The sequence below is a fragment of the Bombina bombina genome, chromosome 1 (assembly GCF_027579735.1).
Source record: "Bombina bombina isolate aBomBom1 chromosome 1, aBomBom1.pri, whole genome shotgun sequence".
Lineage (NCBI taxonomy): Eukaryota > Metazoa > Chordata > Amphibia > Anura > Bombinatoridae > Bombina > Bombina bombina.
Genome location: NC_069499.1, coordinates 1,387,523,004 through 1,387,538,651, shown reverse-complemented (window position 1 = coordinate 1,387,538,651; position 15,648 = coordinate 1,387,523,004). Strand labels below are relative to the sequence as shown.

Below are 15,648 nucleotides of genomic sequence, written 5' to 3'. Positions count from 1 at the left end.
GCAGACTAGGAAACCTGCTGCTGCCCCTAAGACAGCATGAATTGACGGCCCCCGATCCGGGATCGGATCTAGTGGGGGGCAGACTTTCTCTCTTCGCCCAGGCTTGGGCAAGAGATGTTCAGGATCCCTGGGCGCTAGAGATAATATCTCAGGGATACCTTCTGGACTTCAAATACTCTCCTCCAAGAGAGAGATTTCATCTGTCAAGATTGTCAACAATCCAGACAAAGAAAGAGGCGTTTCTACGCTGCGTACAAGAGCTCTTGTTAATGGGAGTAATCCATCCAGTTCCACGATCGGAACAGGGACAGGGGTTTTACTCAAATCTGTTTGTGGTTCCCAAAAAAGAGGGAACTTTCAGACCAATCCTGGACTTAAAGATCCTAAACAAATTCCTAAGAGTTCCATCGTTCAAGATGGAGACTATTCGGACAATTTTACCTATGATCCAAGAGGGTCAGTACATGACCACTGTAGATTTAAAAGATACTTACCTTCACATACCGATTCACAAAGATCATTATCGGTACCTAAGGTTTGCCTTCCTAGACAGGCATTACCAGTTTGTGGCTCTTCCATTCGGATTGGCTACAGCTCCAAGAATCTTCACAAAGGTTCTGGGTGCTCTTCTGGCGGTACTAAGACCGCGGGGAATCTCGGTAGCTCCATTCCTAGACGACATTCTGATACAAGCTTTCAAACTGCCAAGTCTCATACAGAGTTAGTGCTGGCATTTCTAAGTTCACATGGATGGAAGGTGAACGAAAAGAAAAGTTCACTCGTTCCACTCACAAGAGTTCCCTTCCTGGGGACTCTTATAGATTCTGTAGAAATGAAGATTTACCTGACAGAGGACAGGCTAACAAGACTTCAAAGTGCTTGCCGCACCCTTCATTCCTTTCAACACCCGTCAGTGGCTCAATGCATGGAGGGAATTGGCTTAATGGTAGCGGCAATGGACATAGTACCCTTTGCACGCTTACACCTCAGACCACTGCAACTGTGCATGCTAAGTCAGTGGAATGGGGATTACTCAGACTTATCCCCTTCTCTGAATCTGGATCAAGAGACCAGAAATTCTCTTCTATGGTGGCTTTCTCGGCCACATCTGTCCAGGGGGATGCCATTCAGCAGACCAGACTGGACAATTGTAACAACAGACGCCAGCCTTCTAGGTTGGGGTGCCGTCTGGAATTCTCTGAAGGCTCAGGGACAATGGAGTCAGGAGGAGAGTCTCCTGCCAATAAACATTCTGGAATTGAGAGCAGTTCTCAATGCCCTCCTGGCTTGGCCCCAGTTGACAACTCGGGGGTTCATCAGGTTTCAGTCGGACAACATCACGACTGTAGCTTACATCAACCATCAGGGAGGGACAAGAAGCTCCCTAGCTATGATGGAAGTATCAAAGATAATTCTCTGGGCAGAGTCTCACTCTTGCCACCTGTCAGCAATCCACATCCCGGGAGTGGAGAACTGGGAGGCGGATTTCTTAAGTCGTCAGACTTTTCATCCGGGGGAGTGGGAACTTCATCCGGAGGTCTTTGCCCAAATACTTCGACGTTGGGGCAAACCAGAGATAGATCTCATGGCGTCTCGACAGAACGCCAAGCTTCCTCGTTACGGGTCCAGATCCAGGGATCCAGGAGCAGTCCTGATAGATGCTCTGACAGCACCTTGGGACTTCAGGATGGCTTACGTGTTTCCACCCTTCCCGTTGCTTCCGCGATTGATTGCCAGAATCAAACAAGAGAGAGCATCAGTGATTCTAATAGCACCTGCGTGGCCACGCAGGACTTGGTATGCAGACCTGGTGGACATGTCATCCTGTCCACCTTGGTCTCTACCTCTGAAACAGGACCTTCTGATACAGGGTCCCTTCAAACATCAAAATCTAACTTCTCTGAAGCTGACTGCTTGGAAATTGAACGCTTGATTTTATCAAGACGTGGGTTTTCTGAGTCAGTTATTGATACCTTAATACAGGCTAGGAAACCTGTTACCAGAAAGATTTACCATAAGATATGGCGTAAATACCTATATTGGTGTGAATCCAAAGGTTACTCTTGGAGTAAGGTTAGGATTCCTAGGATATTGTCTTTTCTACAAGAAGGTTTAGAAAAGGGTTTATCTGCTAGTTCATTAAAGGGACAGATCTCAGCTCTGTCCATTCTGTTACACAAACGTCTGTCAGAAGTTCCTGACGTCCAGGCTTTTTGTCAGGCTTTGACCAGGATTAAGCCTGTGTTTAAAACTGTTGCTCCACCATGGAGTCTAAACCTTGTTCTTAATGTTTTTCAGGGCGTTCCGTTTGAACCCCTTCATTCCATTGATATAAAGTTGTTATCTTGGAAAGTTCTATTTTTAATGGCTATTTCCTCGGCTCGAAGAGTCTCTGAATTATCAGCCTTACATTGTGATTCTCCTTATTTGATTTTTCATTCGGATAAGGTAGTCCTGCGTACTAAACCTGGGTTCTTACCTAAGGTAGTTACTAACAGGAATATCAATCAAGAGATTGTTGTTCCTTCTTTATGCCCAAATCCTTCTTCAAAGAAGGAACGTCTACTGCACAACCTGGATGTAGTCCGTGCTCTAAAATTTTACTTACAGGCAACTAAGGAATTTCGACAAACGTCTTCTCTGTTTGTCATTTACTCTGGGCAGAGGAGAGGTCAAAAAGCTTCCGCTACCTCTCTTTCTTTTTGGCTTCGTAGCATAATTCGTTTAGCTTATGAGACTGCTGGACAGCAGCCTCCTGAAAGAATTACAGCTCATTCTACTAGAGCTGTGGCTTCCACTTGGGCCTTCAAGAATGAGGCCTCTGTTGAACAGATTTGCAAGGCTGCAACTTGGTCTTCGCTTCATACTTTTTCCAAATTTTACAAATTTGACACTTTTGCTTCATCGGAGGCTATTTTTGGGAGAAAGGTTCTTCAGGCAGTGGTTCCTTCTGTATAAAGAGCCTGCCTATCCCTCCCGTCATCCGTGTACTTTTGCTTTGGTATTGGTATCCCAGAAGTAATGATGACCCGTGGACTGATCACACTTAACAGAAGAAAACATAATTTATGCTTACCTGATAAATTCCTTTCTTCTGTAGTGTGATCAGTCCACGGCCCGCCCTGTTTTTAAGGCAGGTAAATATTTTTTAATTTATACTCCAGTCACCACTTCACCCTTGGCTTTTCCTTTCTCGTTGGTCCTTGGTCGAATGACTGGGAGTGACGTAGAGGGGAGGAGCTATATGCAGCTCTGCTGGGTGAATCCTCTTGCACTTCCTGTTGGGGAGGAGTAATATCCCAGAAGTAATGATGACCCGTGGACTGATCACACTACAGAAGAAAGGAATTTATCAGGTAAGCATAAATTATGTTTTTTTCTGGTGCTTAGTACCTAGTGGGTTCCACATTCTGCAGCCGTTTTTGTTAATGTTATCTTTACTTCTGGATAATTAGTTTACGTTGCTACTTTTGAACCTACACCTTTATTAGTAATTCATTGTTGTGAGGTTATGCCTCTGCATTGCTTCTTAGGTGGCAAGCTATAGTTGGCCTGTAGTTTTCCCAACTACCTTATAAGCTACCATACTAGTTACATTTATTTGATTTATTACGTGGTTGCTGACTCATATCCACTCAGATTTTAAGCTCAAGCTTGAGAAAGGGCTAACTGTTTGCCTGAAACGTTGCTGATGTGGACCCTGTATGCACAATAAAGGTCGTTTGTATTTTTCACAAGCTGGAGAACTTTCTTTTTTTGTTGATCTTGCTGGACTTGGTAAGCCCTCTCCGTGCTTTTTGAGTGGTGAGTGCTGTATTTCAACTGCTTGCACTAGTTTACTAATGACAGTGACATGTTTAATAAATCAGTACCTGTCACACACTAGTGCACTAATGACAGTGACATGGTTAATGAATCAGTACCTGTCACACACTAGTGTACTAATGACATGTTTAATGAATCAGTACCTGTCCCACACTAGTGCACTAATGACAGTGACATGTTTAATGAATCAGTCCCTGTCACACACTAGTGTACGAATGACAGTGACATGTTTAATGAATCAGTCCCTGTCCCACACTAGTGCACTAATGACAGTGACATGTACCTGTCACACACTAGTGTACTAATGACAGTGACATGTTTAATGAATCAGTCCCTGTCACACACTAGTGTACGAATGACAGTGACATGTTTAATGAATCAGTCCCTGTCACACCCTAGTGTACGAATGACAATGACATGTTTAATGAATCAGTCCCTGTCACACACTAGTATACTAATGACAGTGACATGTTTAATGAATCAGCCCCTGTCACACACTAGTGTAGTAATGACAGTGACATGTTTAATGAATCAGGCCCTAGTGTACTGATGACAGTGACATGTTGCAGTGTCAGTACCTGCAGGACCATCGTGTCAGTACAATAGTTGCTACTAGCCTGAGGTTCATTTAGCGTCTGTGATTTTCAGCACATGGCAGCTGGCTAGACTGGGTGGGGCAGACGCTCACTGTTCATCGAGGACACAGTCATGGTCCATTAAACCTTTTGGCCTCAAACACCGCCCGTCTTATAACTACACCAGTAAGGGGTCAGAGCTTCAGTATCTTCCAAGGTTGCTTGAGCTCAGCTGAGAGCTTGTGATTTGGTGACACAATACCAGTACACTTTGCCAAGATACATACAATAGGTGTATTGTGTAATTCCCAGAGCTACAGAGCTTTATCTCTTTCAAACTTGTCATTATCAGTTTGGGAGATTTAAGGAGCCCATCTCAGCCATGTTGATTGTTACCAGACCCTTGTGGGGATAAGAGCATAGAGGTCAAGCAGAAATTGGCAATTGAGTGCACTGACTACTGCGGTGTTGACTACTATTTAAAGTTTTAAACCTATTCCTTCACTGTACAAAAGATTATCCACTCTCCCATTTCAGTCCGTAAAGTAATCTCGTAATGATATAATTACTGTGTGTGTGTTTGCGTGTGTGTTTGCTTGTGTGTATGCGTGCTTGTGTGTGTGCATATGTATATGTTTGTGTGTGTATGTTTGCGTGTGTTCTTGTGTGTGTGTTTGCTTGAGTATGTGTTTGCGTGTTTTTTTCCGTGTGTATGTGTTTGTGTATGTATATGTTTGCGTGTGTGTATATGTTTGCATGTTGTGTTTGTTTGTGTGTATATATGTTTGTGTGTGTGTTTCCATGTGTATGTGTTTGTGTGTATATATGTTTGTGTGTGTGTGTGTGTTTGCATATGTATTGGTTTGCATGTGTGTATGTGTTTGTGTGTATATATATATGTTTGTGTGTGTGTGTTTACATGTGTATGTGTTTGTGTGTATATATGTGTGTGCTTGTGTGTGTATATGTTTGCGTGTGCTTGTGTGTGTATATGTTTGCGTGTGTCTATGTGTTTGCGTGTGTATATGTTTGCATGTGTGCATATGTTTGCGTGCATATGTATTTGCGTGTGTGTATGTTTGCGTGTGTGTGTGTGTATGTTTGTGTGTGTGTTTGCATGTGTGTATATGTTTGCGTGTGTATGTGTTTGTATATGTTTGCGTGTGTGTGTGAATGTGTTTGTGTGTGTATGTTTGTGTGTGTGTATTTGTATGTGTGAATGTGTTTGTGTGTGTGTTTGCATGTGTGTATATGTTTGCGTGTGTGTATGTGTTTGTGTGTGTATATGTTTGTGTGTGTGTGTGTGTGTATTTGTAGGTGTGAATGTGTTTGTGTGTATATGTATGTGTGAATGTGTTTGTGTGTGTGAATGTGTTTGTGTGTATTTGTATGTTTGAATGTGTTTGTGTGTGTATATGTTTGCGTGTGTGTCTGTGTGTGTATATGGTTGCGTATGTGTGTTTGCATGTGTGTATGTGTTTGCATGTATGTATGTGTGTATAATGAGACAAACAGACTTATAGATATTAATACATACTTATTAAAGGCATGACATTTCTGCTTGTCCATATATAAGAAACATTTCTCTGGGTGGGAGCGTTTTTATGAATTTACTTACTGGTTCCGTTTGTGACCTTTCATCTCGCACTTTTATTTATCTGAAACCTAATTCATTACTGCTGTTATACTGTTGCAACCCTTCATATAGAATCTTCCTGAATTTTGTTAGGAGGTGGATACTTTGCTAAGGGAGAACATTTTTGGGATACCCACTTGCACTTGTGAGCCTGTGTCAGACGTGAGAAGCAGTGCAGGCCTGGTTGTGCTAGGTACAGACTTGGGGAGGGGTTTCCGGGCCCTATTTATACACAGGGAGGAAGCAAGTTTATTCTCCAAGAGCAACAAAGCGCTTCTAACCGCTCTTAACCACTGCAGTGCTGGAGCTTTTGCCAGGACCACTATTTGTTAGCATTTTTAACTAATAAGGAAATAAGAAGGGTTAAAATGTAGGAGATTTGGGGAGTTTGTCATTAGTTTTCTGACACATTACATTTGAGAATACTTTGCAATATACCGAAAGATGGTTGATGTCAGGTTATTTCAGCAGGGCATGGAAGTTAAAATTATACTTTTATAATTCAGACAGAGCATACTATTTGATTAAAAAAACTATTATTAAATGTATTTTTTTGTTATGGTAGTCTTAGCTCGGTTCCATGAAAGTACACTGAGTGAGGTGTCTATATCCCTTTAAATATTACAATTTGAGAACCGCTTAAAGGGACAGCAAAGTCATAATTAGACATTACTGATTTAGAAAGAACATACAATTTTTATCAACTTTCCAATTTACTTATATCATTTAATTTGCTTATTTCTCTTGTTATCCTTTGCTGAAAGGTTTATCTAGGTAAACTCAGGAGCAGCAAAGAACCTAGGTTCTAGTTGCTGATTGGTGGCTGCCTAAATATCTATCTATATATATATAAATATATTGATTGTCATTGCCTTACCCATGTATTCAGTTAGAAACCAGTAGTGCATTGCTGCTCCTTCAACAAATGATACCAAGAGAATGAAACACATTTGATAATAGAATTAAACTGGAAAGTTGTTTAAAATTGTATGTTCTACCTAAAGCATGAGAGAAAAAGTTTGGGTGTCATGTCCCTTTAAACATGTTATAACATCACCACAAATTGATAATATGTAAGCAAATAAAACTGTAACTTCCAAATAATTTTGTGTCGTATTAATTGAGTGGCTCTGTAGTTAAACATAATCACATTTTGATTATCTTTTATAAAATATTCTCTTTTGACTGAAACTGAGCCCCAAATACCTATATTTGGTTTTCCAGCTACTGACAGCCCTTCCCCACCCATACGCATTAAATTAAATATAACATCATAATTAATTGTCTTTGTTTTGCTCAGCTGGGAGGGCAGCACATTATCGAAATGCATTTTGGGAACTAGTCAAAAGCAGACTCTCCATCTGGATATAACTGACTGTCACCAAGCCAAACCGGGAACTAATCGCAGGGGAAATCATTAGCAACAATGCGGAATTAGCACAGGGCTCAATACCCTTATTAGCTGATTTTACTTGTCTATAACTCATTTATTTCCACTTGCTAATTGCACAATAATCACTTTTACGGTCTGTCTACCAAAGCAAGGTAGCAGGATTAGACAAGAAAAAAATCACATGCATGGATTTTGTTTTGTGAATCCTGCAGATTTGTATTAATTAAAATTGTCTTAACTATAGAGACCTGCAACTTTATGGTAATAATTACACCCAGGAAGTGAAACTTTGTACAAACTAAAAGAAAAAATATATATATTAGGATCTAAATATAAAGTAACCGTTGCCTTTAAAGGGCACACACAGTTTCTTTACAAAAAAATGAATACATATTTGAATGTAATATAAACATGTAAGCTGGTTTTATAAATTATTTTAGGCCATATTTTTGCTGCTTCATACTATATTTTCTCCATCTGCTGTCCTTTGTTGCTAAGTAGCATTTTTCTCTAAAGGTTATCACCCTATCTACTTCTATAATTGAATTTATATACTTTTACTGAAGATTAAATGGACATAAACAAAAGCACATTTGTCTAACATACATTAGTAAAAACTGAACAGTATTACAGTGGCATAAACAGAAAATGTATAGTAGCATCCAACCATTGTATGAAATACCAACAATAAGAACAAAAAATAAGTACAAATAAAACACTGAAAAAGGAAACGGGTGTACATCTCCGATATGGATTCAACTCTATTTTTATCTTCTGTGTTTGCATGGCATAAATACAGCTTTAATCTTGTGGAGGTAACAAAGTACTGTGGGTGGAGAAACAAAGTAATAAGATTTAGCTTTTTACAGTTCTATATGAACTAACATGGCACTGTATTTATTATTAAACATTCTCCATCACTAATATATTCTATACTGCAGACTCAAATGCCAGGGCATACTCCTTATTATATCGAAAGATGGGAGTGTGAACTTGACATCATTATCTCACCCATGGACAAGAGTTTAATATTTCAAAATATCACTAAATCCACCATCTCTAGCAGATTGATAGAAATTAATTTCAAAATAATGCATAGGAGGTACTTCACCCCTGAGAGATGCCAGAAGCTATTTAAAAATAAGAGTGATAAATGTTGTAGATGCCACATAGGATTTATGTCACATATATGATGGCAATGCCCCGAAATAAGCCCATTTTGGATACAAATTATTGAAGAAACAATAAAAATAATTGGCCCATCAGTTACCAACAGTCCGCTCTCATGGTTGTTCAATCTGACCCCCAAAAAACGAAACACTTACCAAACAAAACACATACTGACCAATAGTGCTAAATCGCTGTTGGAAAAGAACTGAAAAATAGCTACTGTTCCTAACCTAGCACAGTGAATAGACCAGTGCAATAAAACAATAAATTTAGAAGAATTCACTATATATAGACTAAACCTAAAGATGTCTATCTAGAAGTTAAAACTATGTGAGAAGCCTACTTTTCTGACAAATTCTAAGAGTCGGAAAACTCTACTAAATATACCATATTCTCCGCAATTTGTCAGTGGAATAATTTAACCAGCTTGTGACAATAGGAGTATACCTGAAAGCTATAGAATTGATGAGTGACACATATGAAACGGTGTAAACTTTTCAGTTATTTTTTCTTTCTGCTTTTTGTTTTGATTGCAATATTTGAGACATGATTAAATGTTAAATCTAATGCAACTGTGTATAAGAATGTCACAAATGTGAATGTATAATATTAAAATTGTTTCATAAAAATATATAATAAAAAAATACTTCCTTATTATAGTTGTATTATTTTTTTCACCTTGACGTGCCCTATAGCTGTATTTTATGTCACAGTTTAGTAACACAGAAATCACTATACAGGCTAGGATTGTATACAACAGAAGTAATGCACTGATGCACTGAGGAGAGGGATCTGATACAAAGATTGCTTGCATAATAGTTTACTATGGTTCCCACGCAAACAAGAGCAAACTACAGCTTTTATAGTACCTACAAAACTGTCCTACTCTTCTGTGCAAAGAAAAGAAATGTCTCAAACAGTGTAATAAACAGTGTTTTCCTTTATTCCACAGCATGTAATGTTACAATACACAACCGATGTAAAGATGCTCTGCCCAACTGCACAAAGGTCAAGCAAAAGGTAAGTACTTACCAGACAATACACAATAAATAACAAAATGGTGAGGTTATCTACTATATATGGGGATGGGGCAGAATAGAAAGTGCTCAATTAATAGGGCATCTGCTAGTTACTAGAATGTGATTGGGTTGTAGATGCTCTGTTATAAACTAAGACACTAAAGGAATTATGAATTATATGGGATAAATCTTTACTTCCTCCTAAATATAGAAGCAGTCTTATGGTGTTATAGAGTTGTAGGGTTTTCAGAACACAATAAATAACGATGGGTTATTTGATAGATACAGTATATGAGGGAATATGGCAGAAGAGAAAGTGTTAAACTAAGAGGGCATGCTTTGTGAAATTAGTGTAAATGTGAGAAAATGTTAGTTACTACAATGCGATTGAGTCCTAGAACTATCTCTCTGATGATATATTATATATTTAAAGGGACAGTAAACATCAAAATTTTCTTTCGTGATTCAGATAGAGGGTACAATTTTAAACAACTTTCCAATTTACTTATATTATCTGATTTGCTTCATTCTTCAGATATCCTTTTTTTGAAGAAATAGCAATGTACATGGGTGATCCAATCACACAAGGCATCTATGTGCAGCTACCAATCAGCAGCTACTGAGCCTATCTAGATATGCTTTTCAGCAAATTATATCAAGGGAATGAAGCATATTAGAAAATAGAAGTAAATTAGAAAGTTGTTTAAAATTGTATGTTCTTTCTAAATAATGAAAGGAAAAATGTGGGTTTAATGTCCCTTTAAGTGCTCGACAAATCTGTTTAAAAATTAGGAGCTGTAAGAATATTTAGGGGCCACACAGTGGTATTTGTATATAGATATATGGAGAATAACCCACAAAGTTTGTACCCAAGGGTAGAATTCTAGTAGGCAGTGGCTCCTGGGTTTGTCGAGTCCTAAAGAATAACATTACATAGTAATAAATCTCAACTTTATCCTAAATATAGAAGCAGCCTTATTGTGTCACATAGCTGAAGGGTTTTCATTAGGTTGTGAAGCACAATAAATAATGAAAGGGTAAGGCTTTGTATATGAGGGGATATGGCAGAAGAGAAAATGCTAAACTAAGAGGGCATGGTAAATGACTGTAAATGTGAGAAAATGTTAGTTACTACAATGTGATTGAGTCTTAGAACTCTCTGACTGATGATACTAAACACTAAAAAGAATACATTACATAGAATACATCTTAACTTTATCCTAACTATAGAAGTAGCTTATGGTTAGGCTGACCATATTGCCGCTTTAAGAAGGAACACATGAAAAATACATATGTCAGGGTTCTTATACAAAACATTTCTTTAAACAGCCCTGACATATGTATTTTTCATATGTGTCCCTTTTTAAAGCGGCAATATGGTCAGCCTACTTATGGTGTCATGTAGTTGAAGGGTTTTCTTTTGGTTGTAAAACGCAGCCATATGATGAGAAGCAGGTCTGATCTGCCGGGACACATAGACTCTGATGTGGGGGTGTAATAAAGTCTGACAAATGGGAGAGGGACGCAGCTTGTGGTAAAGAATCATCTACATGGTTTAATCCAGGGGAGCTAGATCTGAAAGGGACAGGCATGTTTTACTCATCTAGAGGTGCAGATGTTGTATAATTAAAATGAAGACAGTTGGATTTTTTGATCTGGGAGCAGGACAGTTAGATTTGGGGGGGGGGGATGCTGTGCATAGGAAGAGATTGGTTTGATCTTGAAGGATGTGTAGGTTTGAACTAGACAGATGTGTCTCATGCAGACTCTCTGTGTAATTGGCTCTTTTATGGTAATAATTGTGATTTCCCAATATCTCTCCCCAGCAACAAAAAGCTGCTTTTCTGAAAAATAACTCCGCCCTACAAAATGTCTCTTTGAGGAACAAAAGTAAGTCAGCATTATGGAGGAAATATCTGACCAATGAAGTGATTAACAATATTCTGTTAGCTCTTTAAACTGTTACTGAGTATATTGACAGCCTGGTAGCTACAGGACATTTTTCTTTTTCTTACTTGTACCATTGAAGTTATTGCCATTCTTTCAAAAGTAGGAGTTTGCTGCCATCTAGCGGAACTATGTTAAATTACTGTAATGTTTGCTATACATACAGTAATTTTCACTGTGTAATTCAATTTTTATTTTAGAAAAGAAATCTGGTCATTGACGAGTGTCTCTGCACTTGTGTGACCTGTTTATTAACATCCTGATTTATGATCTCTAACAGCAGTTTTGCCAGCATTAAAACACAAGACAAATTTATCAAACGACATGAGAGATTAAAATGACAGACTTCAGAAGGGACGGTCATACTTTAAGCTCATAAAACTGGTTAATTTGTACATTTGATTATCATTAATATTATGAAAACCATTAAAAAGACTGCACATGTATTTTTATGTAAAAGTATTATATCATCGACTGCCAATTATAGTTGACTGACATTTTGAGTACAGCTTAACCCCAGAAGCACAATATATATTATCTTATAGTCCCTGTAATTTTTTTTTTTAAATGGTTATAGATAAAATGTAAGTTTGGAAATAATAAACCAGACAGTTGTGTTTAAAGGGACAGTCTACACCAAAATTGTTATCAATTATAAAGATAGCTAACGCCTTTACTACCCATTCCCCAGCTTTGCTACCCATGTGCTGACCAAAAATGGACTGGCTCCTAAGCTTAAATTACTGATTTAAAAATAAAGATACAGAGAGAACTAAGAAAAAATGATAATAGGAGTAAATTAGAAAGTTGCTTGAATTTGAATGCTCTATCTGAATCATGAAAGAAAAAATTGGGTTTAATATACTTTATAATATACTTTTCTAAACCACTACAGACAGCCTCTTATCACATGCTTTTTAATTAGCTTTTCACAACAAGAGACTGCTAATTCATGTGTGCCATATAGATAACATTGTGCTCTCTCCCGTGGAGTGTTGCAGGAACCAAAACTAATTGGCTAAAATGCAAGTCAATAGATAATTAAAGGGCCACTAAACCCAAAATCTTTCTTTCATGATTCAGAAAGAGAATACAAATTTAAACAACATTACAATTTACTTCTATTATTTATTTTGCTTCATTTTTTAGATATCCTTAGTTAAAGAAAAAGCAATGCACATGGGTGAGCCAATCACACGAGGCTTCTATGTGCAGCAACCAATCAGCAGCTACTGAGCATATCTAGATATGCTTTTCAGCAAAGAATATCAAGAGAATAAAGCAAATGAGATAATAGAAGTAAATTAGAAAGATGTTCAAAATTGCATTCTCTTTCTAAACCATGAAATAAAAAATGTGGGTTTCATGTCCCTTTAATAAATAGCCATGTGCTAAGGGAGCAGTCTGCAGAGACTTGGATACAAGGTAATCAGAGGTAAAAAGTATGTTAATATAATCATGTTGGTTATACAAAACAGGGTAATAAAGAAAGGGATTATCTTTCTTTTTAAACAATAAACATTTTGGAGTAGACTCTGTTTTAGTGTCTTTGAAGTCCTTTTTAATGATATTTTAGTCTGTTTTTTGTTTTTGTTGTTTTTTATTTTAGTGCAATTTGAATTTTGTGTCCTAACACTGGTACAACTTGTGTCACTTCATAAAATCCCAAGCACTACTATAATCTTAACCTATCACCCATCATCTTGCTACATCACTGATCATAACTGAAGTTAAAGGTTTTGTAAAAACTCTACCCATATGGGACAAGTGTCCTCTTCCTCTTTATATGGGACAAACATTTATCTTAACATTTACACAACCAGAGTACTTCCTGTATGCCTCTCACTTCCATTCCCTCACTCAACCAACCCTATCTCGTTCCCACATTATTGTTTCTTACTACCCCTCTGTAGTTTTGTCTCATATCCCTGACATTAAAAAGTTAATCATGTGAGATGTTATGAATGTTTCTGGCAGGAGGTCTGAGCTGTGTCTGTGTATATCATCGTATGTTGTCTTGGAAACATTGCAGATAAAGTGAGCTGCTGTTTTGTAGTTTGTTTCCTTTTTGTACATTTCTTTAATAAAAAAGGTAATATTTTCTATCAGTAATTATTGGTTTGCCTTTCCTGCAGCCACTACATTAAGGGAGCGTCCAAACTCAGCCATATACCCCTCAGACAGCCTACGGCATTCTATTCTGGGATCTCGCAGGGGACGTCCTTCACTGTCCCTGTCCAAAAGTGTGTCCACTACAAACATTGCAGGGTGAGTCACAACATACCATAAGTTGCCAAGCGGAAGGTGAATGGACTTCTGAAGGCATCTTACAAACAGTTGTTAATTACTTGACTGTCAGAGGATTGACACACATAGCTATAGAATACATTGAGGCTATCTGGCAGCCAGATGGTTGAAGAACTGGCATGTTCATATTTTACATGATACAGCAATGTCTATTAACAGAACACAGACAATTAAAAAGTTGTTTTGTCAATGAAACTAAATGTTTACCATTCTCTCTCCTTTCAGTGGATTGTTATCAATGCTATTGGCAGTAGACGTTTACATAGCTCTACTCTGAAATGAACATGTATTTAACACAGTTTGCAAGCTTGTGCTTTCTATATGAAAGGGATATTAAACATAACTTTTTGTAGTTAAAAATCTTTGCAGTATACTTTCATTATTTATTATGTCCCCTTTTCCTGTAACTTTACTCTGAAACTTGTTGGTTTTCTAAATTCCACTGAGTTTCTGTAAAGTAATGGCTGCCACCATGTTTGAACCTAAGTTGCCCCTTATCTTTTTCCCTGCTGAAGACATTTAGGGGCAGATTTAAAACAGGCAATAAAAGTGACTGTCCCAATAAGGCTGTGTGGAACATATGATAATCTAAAAAGGATTCCACACATTTTTGTTTGCACAAACAGAGATAAATAGAAAACTAGTTTAAACCAACAACGCCCATTACAGTAAAAATAGGCTACAATTAGTTACTTTAATAAGTCAGACAGAACATGGTATTTTAAACAACTTTTCAATTTACTTATCAAATGGGCTTTATTTTCTTGGCATCTTTTGTTAAAGATTTAATCTATTAGGAACTTATCAGTGTCTTTAGCACTGTATGGCAGCAGTGTTTAGAACAATGTATAACATTACTACAGACATTGTTGCAAACACTGTTGTCATAGAGTTCTAAAGACACCTGTACACTCATGAGCTCTTAAGATTACTCCAACAAAAGATACCAAAAGAACAAAGCAAATTTGATAACAGAAATAAATAGGAAAGTTGTTTAAAATGACATGCTCTATCTGGAAGTTTAATTTAGTTTTTCCCTTAATGTGTTTCCAACTACTTATTATACCAACTGCAGAGTATACAATTTATAAGAAATTGCATCATTATGCTTATATTTGTATATGAAATAGCTGGTTTTGTTAGTTGAAACCATAACCCATCAAAATGAGTTGACTTTGCAGGGAAATCAGATATCCTTATTTTATCATTTTCTGAACACACACATGCATTTTTATATTATCTCTGTCTGTATACCAAAGTCCAATACTTAGAGAGAAAAAAATTAAAATTACATTTTATTGTGTATCTCTTCTGCCTCCCACTGGGAGTGTAAACACAGCTTTTCTATAACCAATACTTAAGTATAGAATATTTCTCTTGTAAGGTGTATCCAGTCCACGGGTTCATCCATTACTTGTGGGATATTCTCCTTCCCAACAGGAAGTTGCAAGAGGACACCCACAGCAGAGCTGTCTATATAGCTCCTCTCCTAACTGCCACTCCCAGTCATTCTCTTGCAACTCTCGACAAGATAGGAAGTATAAGAGATATGTGGTGAATTAGTGTAGTCTTTACCTTCAATCAAGAGTTTGTTATTTTTAAACGGTACCGGCGTCGTACTGTTTTACTCCCAGGCAGAAATTAGAAGAAGAATCTGCCTGGAGGTTGATGATCTTAGCGGTTTGTAACTAAGGTCCATTGCTGTTCTCACGCATAACTGAAGAGTATGGGAAAGACTTCAGTTGGGGGAACGGTTTGCAGATTACCTGCTTTGAG

The 15,648-nt window shown here is 37.7% G+C and overlaps 1 protein-coding gene across 4 annotated transcripts in view; it reads left to right on the top strand.

Annotated features, from left to right (window-relative positions):
• ARHGEF2 (Rho/Rac guanine nucleotide exchange factor 2) overlaps positions 1 to 15,648 on the top strand; it is a 918,648-nt gene that overhangs the window by 844,042 nt on the left and 58,958 nt on the right. For all 4 annotated transcript variants that reach the window (XM_053704543.1, XM_053704550.1, XM_053704538.1 and 1 more), the window contains 3 exons: positions 9,552 to 9,619; positions 11,445 to 11,508; positions 13,701 to 13,833. In XM_053704543.1, the coding sequence (XP_053560518.1) occupies positions 9,552 to 9,619; positions 11,445 to 11,508; positions 13,701 to 13,833 (265 nt within the window). The remainder of the gene's footprint in view (positions 1 to 9,551; positions 9,620 to 11,444; positions 11,509 to 13,700; positions 13,834 to 15,648) is intronic.